Below are 13,820 nucleotides of genomic sequence, written 5' to 3'. Positions count from 1 at the left end.
CAATAAAAATCTTCAACCTATGCATACATTGGCTAACCTACCTCCTGCTGTGCTCTGATTTTACCACAAAGCCATTAAAAGCCTTGTACCTGCATATAAATATGACATTGCTGCACTTTATTCAAGAAGTTTTGTGGCACAGTTTTATTGTTAGCGGTTCTGAGATGTACAGATTAAAAGATGAATAATACAAAGTTTTTCACACGCACTTCTGAATGGGGTTATTATAATCTTTGTTTTTATAAAACTTTGAGTCTCTGACATTCCCTCTTTCATGTTTTTTTGCCAGCCCGAGCTGTCAACACGCCATGCTGTTCATCTGTAGATCCTGCTCTCTCAAAGCACTTTAAAACACCACCACACTGAGATCATGACAGGGATTAATGCAGTTTTTAGTTTCACAAAGAGCTGTTACATAATTCTTCCAGTTTATTCTAATACAATATTCAGGCCTTAAGAAATTGATTTAAAAAAAAAAAATCGCTTGTGGCAGGAGAAGTATTACCTCTCTCACCCAGTTGTCCTAAGATGTTTCTCAGGGGGGCAGTGGATCCACACAACAAGGTTTTTGTTGGGAAAATTAGCTTTACAAAGTGAGTAATAGACACACATTCTGATATCTTTAGTTTATCTTTTGGTTTAAACATTTGTGAATTAATATTTTGTTTTAGTTGGTATTTACACCAGCTATTTCTTGTCTTTTTGTCCTCATTTGTACTTACTGTGAGGACTTTTGAAGAAAAAGTCATTCATACTTTCTTATGTTGGGGAAGACTGAAAGTCTGTGATAAGAACTGAGTGTGGGGCAGATAAAAGGCTGCAAGCGTCCCAGCAGAAAAGGCCCCTTGATTGGTCTTTTGTCTCCTCTTTTCTCTCACGGCTCAGCCGGGCGTCTCTGCTACCAAATCACTCCTGCAATAAATACAGTGAATAATATAAGAAATTAGTTTTATGTCATATGCTGAACACTCATTTTACTCCTTCAGTCGTGTTCTATTGGAATGCATACATTTTAGAGATGAAGTGTGTGTGTGTGTGTGTGTGTGTGTGTGTGTGTGTGTGTGTGTGTGTGTGTGTGTGTGTGTGTGTGTGTGTGTGTGTGTGTGTGTGTGTGTGTGTGGTGAAGGCAGGCAGGCAGGGTTTGAGTAGAGAAGGAAAACATTCAATTAAATTTCCTCGCAATTTTTACCGGCTACTTTCTGGGCCATAAAAAGACTTTTGGCTCGTTGCATCATTTTATCATAACTTTGGAACTGAAATAGTTTAATTTAATGTTTCACATAAAACATTTTATTAATTTGACCGCATAAGATGGGAAAACAGCAATGTCTCAGGAGGGATCACACATCTATCTGTTTAATGGCTGCCATATATTTCTGCATTTCCAGTTTTGAGAAAACGCTGTTAAAACCTGTGCTTCTTGGGGATAAAATCATAATTTTAAGATGGCTACGTGTCCGAGGATATGGGGTGCTGATCAGATTTAGGGCTCTCTTAAAACTTTAAAGCAGTAAATGCACGTCGTGAAACAAGCAGGTCCTTTTTGTATTTGGGTCAAGCATAGCTATTGACTACATGTATATAACGAGTAAAGCCACTTGTTTCAGAGCCACAAATCAAATACACAATGCAGCTGCTGTAATCTGAGATTGGTATATTGAAATAGAACTAAGGGAAGGACAACAGACATATGAAGTATTAAAGGGTTTATATAAGGTGTTTGTTTACATAATAATAAAAAGCGAATATTCAGATCTTTAACCTTTAGATTTTGAGCGCTGCGTCCCTGCTGGAGTGCAGTATTCCTTGCACTGTTCAAAATGTCAGCTCCATTAACCTATCCGAGCACTCGACTTTGGGCTTTGTTAATTGGTCAGCAAGATTACTTTGCATAATGCAAAATAAATTGACATTTTGAATCTGCCCTCAGCAGAGATTGCACTCGTTAGTCTTCGCAACAACGAACAAAATGATTGTCGCTTTTGTTTAGCTTGTAAAGACCTCTTGTGGCTAAATTAATTATAAGTGTTGTTGTCAAGCTGAAAGGATGATTTTTGAAAGGCAACAAAAGTTTCTGGAAATAATAATGATAATAATAAAAAAAACTTCAGAGGAGTTACAGTACAAAGTATTTGCCCCCTTGCTGATTTTTGTTATGCATTTGTGTTTCAGACCATCAAACGGATTGTAATACTAAATCAAGATAACCAACCTTACTACAAAAAATGCCAAATGATTATTCAAATTATTTTATCTGTGAATGGCAAAGGTTACTCAGATCAGCATGGTAATGTCTGAAATAGTAATGTCACCCCGTAAGTGTTGAATCAACTTTGATTAACTGCATTTTTGGCTTGATTTCATTAGTTTCAACCAGACCTGAGTGACTGGCTGAACTCCAGAAAAAAGAACGACGTGTTTCAAGTCTGGTTACGTGGTTATTTAATTCTGGTCTAAGCCAGTGAGTCAGAAATGTTGTTCAGCGTTGAAAACAATGGGATAGGAATGATTCTGGTCTTGTGTTAGCAAACAGCTGATGTGAGCTTTCAGTCACCAGTAAGCCTCTTCTCAAACAACCGTGTTCTTTTAGCAATTTAGTCCTCCCTTCAGTTTTTCTTGTGGTGTCATACGCAGCTCCCGCTCTCCTGCTGTGCACCACTAGTGAAACACAGTACATCAGATACGACTCTCTGGCTCGCTGAGGATAAGGGGATATAGAACTCTGTGGAAATGGATTAAATCAATCGGTGGAGGCTTGTTGCTTTCATTTGGGCATCTTCTCACGAAGCTCACTGGAAATCAACCATTGGAAGACATTTTTCTGACTCTGGTTTTCAATCTCAGTATAATGTAACCTACATTATACTGAGATTGAGTTACTTCATCATAACCTTGAGTTAAAGTACTGCGTTTTGAATTTCAATCAAAATGTATAATTAACAAGTGAAATTTGTATTGTCATTATTCTTTCAATCTTAATAGATAAACAAAACTTCCCAGCCTGCACTCTGCTGCTTTATAACATTCTACTCATAATTTGCTAAATGTAGTTTTACAACAGCATCCCATTAAAAATTATCAATTAGCTTCTTCATAATGTTATCTCTCTTCACCGCGTTATGCTTAATTGTTAAACAGTTTTAAATTTAAATTTTTCTCTTAGTTTAAAGTAGTACAATCTCTTGTTGTTTTACAATGTATGTTTTTCATTCCAAAGACCTGAGCTTTAGAAGTTGATAAATCATTTACTGTTGCAGTTTTTTTTCCCATGGTCACTCGGTAGAAATTGTTAAAATTGATTCTAAATTATTACCTGCAGTTCTTGTTTTTCATATTATACCTGGTTAAAGGTTCTGTATGACATTTAGATTAAATATAGCATTTGTATGAGTAATGATACGCTGCATCGGATTTTTGTATGAGCCATACGAGTTGTGATTAGGGGAATTGTACTCCCTCAGTGAACCATAATATGCTGCACTTTCTTCTAAATTAACAAGGACTTGCAGGTTGTACTGTATGGGTAATATATACTGTCCCACATTTGATTGATTGTAATAGTTTAAGGCTCAGTTTTTTAATCAATTCGGCAAAATCTCATGTTTCTGCTGTGGGTGATTTAAAGCACAAGACTTTTCCTCCATTCTTTATATGTCTGAACCAGAACAGCCCTGATTCTAAACCGGGTTTATACACAGTGAAGCAGCTGAAACCATGTGTAGAATAATACATGATAACTGTCTGTATTTCAAGAAGCTTTATTTAAGGTGCTATATTTAGTGGTTAAAAAAGGGCTGCATGACTTTGGGGCAAAATGGCTTTCCGATGTTATTGTGAACTATTGCAATGATTAATATTTATGTAAATTTTTCTCTGTACACTTAGTTTTTTTCATCTTAACAATCCAGGTCATTAAGATCTGTTAGCCATGAGTATAAGGGACAGCAAAACTCCGTCTTAGTGACCATTCATTCACTGGAAAACATGTGAATGACTTAAAGCAGTCATTTTCAGTATAACTCTGTTCCACACATTTATTGTGTGATGACAATTTATGTACATTTCAGTTTATTTACATCTGCACGCTCAAAAAGCCCATTGCTTCTGAAAACAATGCAGACAAAGTATAGACAACTTTTTGCCCATCCTAATATCCAAGTTATAGTTTTTCCCTAATAATAGGGTGTTTTTTGTAAGAATTTCTAATCCTACATAAGTAGACAACTACTCCAATTCCAGGTGAAAGTTTAAGCAGAACTGGGCAAGTATGACAGTGTAAATTTTCTTTTCTTTTTTCTGGTTTTCAATTCTCATAGCTGTCTGCTACCTCCACATCCAGAGCTGCCTTCTTGCAGTGCCTTCGTTGGGGGATTTGGTGCCCCTTCCAGGAGCCAGCTCACTGGAAAGGCAAAGAGGTACAGCTTGTTCTGCAAGGAGGTGCAAAGCCGAATCCTCTCGGAGTGATGGTCTATAGCACAGAAGCGTCTGTCCAGACTCAAAGCCCGGCTGCAATCTCGGCTCCAAGCACAGTCCAGGTAACACAAAAGCTCAAAGGGAATTATATGAATGTCTGAAAACATACAGAAAGGTTTTTAGACTAATTAGTTTTCTTGGACAACTGCAAGATGGTGCTGTCTCTGTAGGGGGGAAAAAATCCCACTATTTTTGTTGTGAATTGTCCGTATTGTCAAGTCTCAACAAAGATGACCGCTTAAAGCTTTGCTCCAAATATTCTAATCACATTGACTGAAAATTGTCTGGAAGTTTCTCCCTTTTAGAACGAGAGTTAAACAAAGAAAAAGTGTTAAGATCCTCAGATTTTCCACACATATGCTGTCAATTATCACATAGTTGTTGTTATTACTGTTTTTTCAAAGTACTTTTTGCACAGTCTCCTTTCCTCGTATGTTTGCTGTTTCACTGATTTCAGCCCTTAACTGGCTCCAGAATCTGTGCTGTTCCCTTTAACTGGAGTTAAAGGGTTCTTTTAACGTTTCTCTTTTTGGACACTGACATGGCTTAAACTTTCTCCTCTTAAGGAACGCTTGGAGGCAAAGGATGTGATAAGATTCTGGCTGTTTTCCAGTTTGGAAAAGAAGCCGTCCAGCCCCAGGGTATCTCTGAGGACTAAGCAGGAGGATGTGCCACGTCAGAGATCATCACCTTCACCAAGTAAATATCTTCATTTAATTCACAAGGACTTTTTAAGGTCACATTAATTATTCTATAAGCAACAGGATAAATGACATGAGAAAACATTGTTTTAAAGAAAGTGAAACGTTTCTTCCTCTTAAAGCTTGAACTTTATTTTTCTTCTAACCGTTTGGTAAAATGCACCAATAAGAACCATGTCAGATCTCTGTTTTTTTGTGTATTTACCGATTTGAATCACTGTTGCCAAGTTTAGCTAATTTCTCTTGAAGAATTGTAATGGCATCAAAAATATTTCTTCCTTGCCTTCCTGTTATCATTGCTCATTAATTGAGGGTGACATTACATTTTCTTAAGAAAGACAAAATCCTAAGAAGGATCACATTTCAAGCTGTCTTTAGTATTTCTTTATTACTGGCTGTGAGTATTCCCTTTAGGATGTAGATTCTTTCCCAGACTTTGAGATTTGAAAAAGCATTCACAAATTCATTCTCAGTAGTTTTCATTTATGTTCTTAATGTTTCTTTCATTTTGTTTATAGAGCCATTTATTAGTATTTATACACAACCACCAGTGCTATTTAGTTTGTAAAGTTAGTTTACTGCCAGGCTCTCTCCCCCTCCTGGAAGCAGCAAGGCCACTGTGGTGACGTTCCTCAAAACCACTAATCTGCCACTGAGTCCCTCATCTTATGGTTGGCCTGCAACTCCACTTCCTTGGACCAGCTGGACGTCTTCTGGAGGCTTTCTGCTTTGTAAATCCTCTGTTACAAGCTGGATGGCCGATGCAACCAGAGCTGGCAGCAGATGGAGGAGCGGTTCATGTGCCACCGCAGCAAGTTTGCAGGGCATCAGAGTAGAGCGCTACTGCTGTCACCAGCTGCAGTCCGAGGCTGTTTGACACGAAGTGCAGCCATGTGCTGAAGAATTCACTGGAGTGGCAGCTGAACATTCTGACCTCTTATCAATTCCAGCCTATCACATTACCGTATTTTCCGTACTATAAGGCGCACCTAAAAACCTTCAATTTCCTCAAAAGCCGACAGTGCGCCTTATAATCCGGTGCGCCTTATATATGGACCAATATTGAGCCACAACAGGTCTAGCAACGGACCTTACCACAGGGGCCGCATTTCATTGGCTAATGCCCATTTTACGTCACAGCGCAGCTACCACGTGCGTGACCGTCTCACAAACACAAGCTACAGTACTAAACACATGCTAATGTACATTGTGGACCATCAAAACCATGAATGCCAACTTACCCAGCCTTGCAAGAACAATAGGCATCAGTGATCTTGTCCACAGCTATATTTATGCTGAGGGTGTGAGGATCTGCTGTTTTCCTCATCTGTCGGTAGCTTTTAGCTGTGACGCGCACAATGTTGGAGGCATCCAGTGGCTCAAACACCTTGATGTCGTCCAAAAAAGATGACATGAACTTGTTGGTTCCCCTGTCCATTGTCGTGGCTGATATTTTGTGAAAATCCGGCAGAAATGCTACGCTAATTAACTCAGATCGAAATGAAAGACCTCATGTTTACACAGACATGCAGTAAGCTGCTTACGTAGTTGGTCCACTACGGTTCTTTTTCCCCCGTAGAAGAAGAAATGCGCGGTGCATGATGGGATAGTTGTCAGAACGTTGGTTTGTTAATAAAGTTTGATAATACATTTAAAGCCAGGGGGGGAGGGGCAGGGGAAGAGAGACAGAGACTCTCTGCAGCATGTCGGTTGGTCTGTGTTACCCAGAAAGCAGTTGGGCATAATATCGCAACACCAACACCGTGAGTGAAACAACAACTGGGCCAGCCTACTATATAAAGTACTCGGGGACCATTTCTTTATAAATGTGGATGTGTAATAATAGAGTATGACGCGTCTATTCTATGCGCCTTATAATGCGGTGCGCCTAATATATGAAAAAAGTCCTAAAATAGGCCATTCAGTGAAGGTGCGCCTTATAATCCCGTGCGCCTTATAGTGCGGAAAATACGGTACTCTAATATTTTATTTTGACGATGCGACACATTCGTTTGTTTACATTTTTTTACACAATTCAGATCTGAATGAACCGCAGTCAGCGCAAGGTAGAAAAAAAGATGCTTCTGAACTTCTCCTGCCCTGCAGAGCGCCGCCATTCTACCCCGACGAATTAAGCATGTCAGTTCCACAATATCTTTGCTAAATTAAGTTTTGAATCCTGAGCTTTAAAGAAGTCTCCCGCTAAATCCAAGTTCTGATTAAATATTCTGTGGCCGCTCATACCCGCGAATAAATGATGTGCCACTGTCTGCGTGTCCTATCGAAGGCTATACTGCTGATTTGTTGTGATTCTGACGGTGAATTGATTTAAAAGTGTGGTAACGCAGCCACTCAATCCCAGCGATGCATTAGGAACTCGAGTGAACCCTGGTTGGGTAATTGATTATTTCCCTCCTAATGAGACTGTTTACTTATCTCAGGAGAGAAGAATAGTGCTGATCAGGGCTTGCGTCACAAGGCTTTTGGCTGCATCTATTGATGACATCTTAATCAGCGTTCAAGTGCTTTTACAGAGTCACAAAAGGAGACTGAAGACTTGGGCTTGTTTTCAAAGAAGAGTGATATTATGAATTTTTCTTTTGATTTCAACATCTGATTGATGTTGGTGATCTCTGATGGATTTATTCATTCCTTTTTTTGCTACACCGTCATCTTTATGTACAATAAGACATCTCCCACATCTCCTCGGTGACTATAGAGGACGTGTTACATTCAGTTTGGACTTATAATCTGTTTACTTCCTTTTTGGTCTTGAAATTGTGATTTTATAGATTTGAATTAATTCTATTTTCTTGTCTTGACAGTTACATGAATTTGTTTCTGATATTTTAACATGTACAGGTCCATTCAATACTATTATTGAAAAGCCCATTTATTTCAGGAATTTTATCACTAAGTAAAAAACAGTATATAGCTTATACGCAGATGGATGTTTGAAAGCCTTTCATTCTCTTGTCACTTGCTGAAGAAAATCTTCCCCAAAGACTGATGCTGCCTCCACAATGTTTCACTGTGTAGATTTTTTGTTGAGGGTAGTGTACTGAATTATCTTCCTCCTTTACATAGTTTTTCCATGTAGGTCTTACTTGTCCTATTAAGAAATTTCCCGTGCCTGAGCTGTGGATTCCTGCAGCTCCTCCAGATCAGAGGGATTCAAAGTTTAAAGTGGTTTAAAGAGGTTTAAAGTGTTTCCACTTTGTCAATTCTCAAAATGTTGCTGCCTTTGCCCGTTCTGTCAGATTAGGTGAAAGGTGTGATGTACTTATGGGTTGTGTTTGTTTTAGGCCAAAAGTTCCCTCCAGATATGGGGAGTGAATAAGTCGCACTGTCCATTTGACAGATTTTTTTCACTTGAGTGCTAACTCCCTCAAAATTCCTATCGGCATCTTAGCAGCTTTTTTTAAATGAATGCGTAGTCTGTGCAGTTATGCCGTTCTCTTTCCACAAAAGTTCTCTACAAGTTAATATTTCTGTGTGAAAAAGAAAAAAAAGTTGAAAATCATGTATCCTTTCCTTCCAGTTCAAGAAGGACAGGATATATGCGACAGACATCTTTGTGTCTGTCACCTAAAGTCCAGATGAATAAATTTAAATTTGTGATTATGATATGACAGAATGTGGATAGATTCGAGGGGTTTGTGTTTAAATGCGTTCCTTGTATGTCCCCCTTAGTGTTTTACTCTTATGCAGCCCACCTCTCGTAAAGCAAACAACTGTCCAACTCTGGGTGGAGAGCTGTTTGTTCAGCTGTCACGATAGCCATTCATTGATCCCAAACAAACGGCCAATTGCACATCAGTCCTACTAACAAGGTGAATCAAATTCTCCACGGGCTCCAAAAGCATAACAGTGAGAAAACAGCAAGACCCTAAAAAGAAAATGGTTGCCGGGGGGGTTGATGCCATAGCGAATTTGTGAGAGAAAGCCAGCCAGTCTCATAACATGTCCACTCTGTATGCATGCAGTCTGAACAGATGGGAGCTACAGCAAGACACCGCAGGCAACTGAAGCAATTTCCAAAAGGCCAGTGAAGCCCAGCATAAAGAGTGAGGCAGAGTTGGAGAGGAGGACAAGGAGATGCTGGAACGCCTTTCATTTCACCATTGCCATGGCTACCTACCAAAAAAAAAAAATCTCAAGGAAGCATTGTTACTCTTTAAACTCGGCGAGCTGTCTAAATCTGACTCTGGCTCTTGATCTGTGTGAAATTGGATAGATTTGTCATGTTTGAAAATAGTGAGGGATTCCAGTGTTCTGTGGAGTTATTTACTTTGCCCGGGTTATTCGGTACATAATGTTACGGTTTATTCATATACCTCTGGATGCCAGATTGCTTCAAATCCAATCAGTAGAGAAGCAGTTTATATAAGATGACATTTTACAGTTAACCTCGATTCCCTCTCACTAGCTCATATTCCATTAAATCTTTAACCAAACTATAAAATAATCCCCTTCGATGTACTCAGAGCATGCAGAAGATATTACAGCGCCAATATTTCAACTTGTTAAACTCTGAACTGAAGAAGCTGGTGTGTTGTCAGGTGACTTGTAAATGTAGACCTCTGCAGGAATGCAATATGAAAAGCATCACTTTTCTAGGATTGAAGTTGGCAAATTTGATTTTATTATTATTATTTTTTAATTAATTTGCTTGTTTTTCAGGTCGAAAACAGATCACTCCCACCTCTCCTCCTGAATCCCCTCGAGGCCCCGGGGTAAGACACCTTCTTAATCATTACAATCCAGATGTTACATGCTATGGAGTCACATGATATACAGCATCTATCTGGAATGCCAACTTTTTGCACATTTTTAAAAATAGAAATTCAGTACCTTAAGAGTATTCAAACTCATTAAGTTAAAACAAGAAATCTTTCTATATTTCAGTGGAATTTTATTTGGTAGAAACACACCAAGTAGTGTATGATTGTGAAGTAGAAGGAAAATTACTTGTGGTTTTCTTTTTCACAAATAAATATGAGCGTTGTGCAAAAAAAAAAAAATACAAACAACCAAACTTCCAGTTAGTTTTATTATTTACACTTTTTTTCAGTTTAGAACATAGTAATTTTTTAAAGTGATACAGCTCATAAAAACCCAAAATCCCTGTCTCAAAAAATTAGCATATCATGAAAAGGTTCTCTGAATGAGCAATTAACCTCATCATCTGAATCAATAAAGTAACTCTAAACACCTGCAAAAGATTCCTGAGGCTTTTAAAAACTCCCAGCCTGGTTCATTACTCAAAACCGCAATCATGCTGCTGCTGACCTGACTGATGTCCAGAAGGCCATCATTGACGCCCTCAAGCAAGAGGGTAAGACACAGAAAGAAATTTCTGAACGAATAGGCTGTTCCCAGAGTGCTGTGTCAAGGCACCTCAGTGGGAAGTCTGTGGGAAGGAAAAAGTGTGGCAGAAAACGCTGCACAATGAGAAAAGGTGACCGGACCCTGAGGAAGATTGTGGAGAAGGGCCGATTCCAGACCTTGGGGGAAGCAGTGGACTTAGTCTGGGGTAGAAACATCCAGAACCACTGTGCATAGGCATGTGCACGAAATGGGCTACAGGTGCTGCATTCCCCAGGTCAAAGGTCAAGCCACTTTTGAACCAGAAACAGCGGCAGAAACGTCTGACCTGGGCTACAGAGAAGCAGCACTGGACTGTCGCTCAGTGGTCCAAAGTACTTTTTTTGGATGAAAGCAAATTTTGCATGTCATTCGGAAATCAAGGTACCAGAGTCTGGAGGAAGACTGGGGAGAAGGAAATGCCAAAATGCCAGAAGTCCAGTGTCAAGTACCCACAGTCAGTGATGGTCTGGGGAGCCATGTCAGCTGCTGGTGTTGGTCCACTGTGTTTTATCAAGGGAAGGGTCAATGCAGCGGCTATCAGGAAATTTTGGAGCACTTCATGCTTCCATCTGCTGAAAAGCTTTATGGAGATGAAGATTTCATTTTTCAGCATCACCTGGCACCTGCTCACAGTGCCAAAACCACTGGTATTACTGACCATGGTGTTACTGTGCTCAATTGGCCTGCCAACTCTCCTGACCTGAACCCCATAGAGAATCTGTGGGATATTGTGAAGAGAAAGTTGAGAGATGCAAGACCCAACACTGGATGAGCTTAAAGCCGCTATCGGAGCATCCTGGGCCTCCATAACACCTCAGCAGTGCCACAGGCTGATTGCCTCCATGCCACGCTGCATTGAAGGCTGCAAAAGGATTCCTGACCAAGTATTGAATTCATAACTTAACATAATTATTTGAAGGTTGACTTTTTTGGTATTAAAACACATTTCTTTTATTGGTCGGATGAAATATGCTAATTTTTTTGAGACAGGGATTTTGGGTTTTTGTGAGCTGTATGCCAAAATCATCTGTATTAAAACAATAAAAGACCAGAAATATTTCAGTTGGTGTGCAATGAATCTAAAATATGACAGTTTAATTTTTATCATTAAATTATGGAAAATAATGAACTTTATCACAATATGCTAATTTTTTGAGAAGGACCTGTAAATACCTGGACACAAAAGTTGTTGAGACAGCAAAATGTCCGGCCATGTCTTCTTGAAATAACCACAGACCTACTGGAAAAAGAGTTACCAGATGAATCTGTAATCAAATGCCACACTCATAATGATATGTGTATGATTTACTTAGTTGCAGTAGCACCTTGAAACAAATGCTTGTTTTCCACAAACTAAATTGGCGAGTCCTTTAACCACATGTCCATTGTTTCATTGTTCAACTGATGTGACTTGGTGTATTAGAGCCGGAGCTTCTCTGATTTGATATATTGGTTCTTTGTAATACACATTCAGGGTAGAGCTTTGGAGGCACCAACAAACTTGGCTGACCTTAAGTCACGTGAGCTCAAGGTACTCCAGAGCCTATGTGACTGTATTGATCACAGCAGCATGACAGTTTCTCATGAAGATGCACCCGAAGGCTTGAAGGTCGCCCACAATATCCAGAGGCTCCTGCATTGGCCGTTTATTACCCAGTATTTCCCCAGACTTCCTGCAGTCCTTTTCTAATATTACTTGTTACATCTGGAGGTGAACATGGTATTTAAGGTCTGGTTGAATCATACAACTCACTTTTATGTTGGAAATTAAAAGTGAGTTGTATTTTCCCTTAGAAAGTACTTTCTAAGGGAAAGTATTTTATTTAACATATACATATGAGACTTGCTGAGCTACATCTCAGTCAGGTGCTCCTAAGAATGGTCATAGATGACATCATGGACGATGTGCTGAAGGTGGAGTGTTCGAAAAGAGCAGGAGCTGTTAAATTGCGAAGTCAAATTTCTATCAAGTTATGTTTGATATATATGTAGCACTTTTCTAACAACTGAAGGTAAGTTATTTGACCGTCATTATAACTGTGCTTATAATCTAAACCTAACCAAGGACCTTTTATTGCTAACTGTAACTATGAACTGATCAAATATCTTAAGAAAGGTTTTAAGGCATTTTCATTAGTTGCAGTATTTCTGTTTTCAGCTCAAATAGCATCTATGACAGAGTTTTAAAAAAACCTCTACCACTAGGTCTCCTTGTTCAACAATGTGGTTTAGCCAAGACTTATAAAATGATTCCTGTTTGGAGCCAGAAGCTCGTTGAGCAGTCTTTATGCAAGACTACAATTTTTTGTGTGTTGTTTTTTCTTTCCCCATGTTGTGTAGACAAGGATCATAAATCTCAGCTAACACACACTTACACTGTCTTGTTTGTCCTCAAATATAGCAGGTCAAACCTATAAATTTTGCTAAATGTCAAGATAAATGACTTATCTGTCCCGGGTTTCCCAACATTGTAAGCAGGAGATAAAATTGAGAACAGGCTTGTTTACAAACATTTCTGTCTGTTTTTTTTTTTTTTTTTTTTTCTTCACCTGTATGAGCACCCGGGAACATTGCGGATGTCAAAATATTCAGCAGAGTTTTTCTGAAATACTCAGCAGCCACATAGCAGAGAGGGAAATAACAGAAGTGTGTGGGTGCATATCTGTTGGAGATGTCATTCCTGATGAACGACAACAAAAGGTCTGTTTGTGTCAGTCACAGAACACTTGAATCACCTCGGAAACCTTGCAAGGAGGTGGGGGACTACTGATGATGATAATCACGCCTAGTTGCATCCAATCAGATTAAATGTCACATTAGCATCTGTTTATGTCAGAGGCTTCCCACAGGCAGCTAATATAGTACTGATCAATCCCTCTCTAACTTTGTAATATATTTAATTGTTCCGTGATTATCCTTCCACGACATCGAGTGCGAGTTCAGACGGCTTCTACTATCCGGTTCTGAGCAGGAACTTTACACTAACCATATGCGCCGAACATATGTGTTGCTGATTTGTGTATATTGTGTGTCCTGGCTGAGCTCAGCTGAGCTGCGGGGCGTAACCATCATCCTTCAGCCAGAGTGGAAGTGCCAATGGGGACTGGGAGTTGTGATAAATGGTGCTCTCTCTATGAGGATGAGGCTGAGGACACAGGCGTGCACACAGTAACACAGTTGAGTCCAAGCGAAGGAGGGACGATATCAGCTCTGTTTCAATGCCGGCTCCCTGGGCAAGAAGTGGGTCAGTTTGTCGACTCATTTTAAATTGAACCG

At 39.4% G+C, this 13,820-nt stretch overlaps 1 protein-coding gene across 1 annotated transcript in view; it reads left to right on the top strand.

The window, feature by feature from the left end:
- nphp4 (nephronophthisis 4) overlaps positions 1–13,820 on the top strand; it is a 169,812-nt gene that overhangs the window by 74,441 nt on the left and 81,551 nt on the right. The window contains exons 9-11 of the mRNA XM_088007009.1: positions 4,317–4,535; positions 5,040–5,172; positions 9,858–9,910. Coding sequence (XP_087863135.1) covers positions 4,317–4,535; positions 5,040–5,172; positions 9,858–9,910 — 405 coding nt within the window. The remainder of the gene's footprint in view (positions 1–4,316; positions 4,536–5,039; positions 5,173–9,857; positions 9,911–13,820) is intronic.

The sequence above is a fragment of the Poecilia mexicana genome, unplaced genomic scaffold (assembly GCF_051168715.1).
Source record: "Poecilia mexicana isolate PSO_F unplaced genomic scaffold, ASM5116871v1 scaffold_7, whole genome shotgun sequence".
Lineage (NCBI taxonomy): Eukaryota > Metazoa > Chordata > Actinopteri > Cyprinodontiformes > Poeciliidae > Poecilia > Poecilia mexicana.
This window is presented reverse-complemented; position numbering and strand designations above follow the sequence as displayed.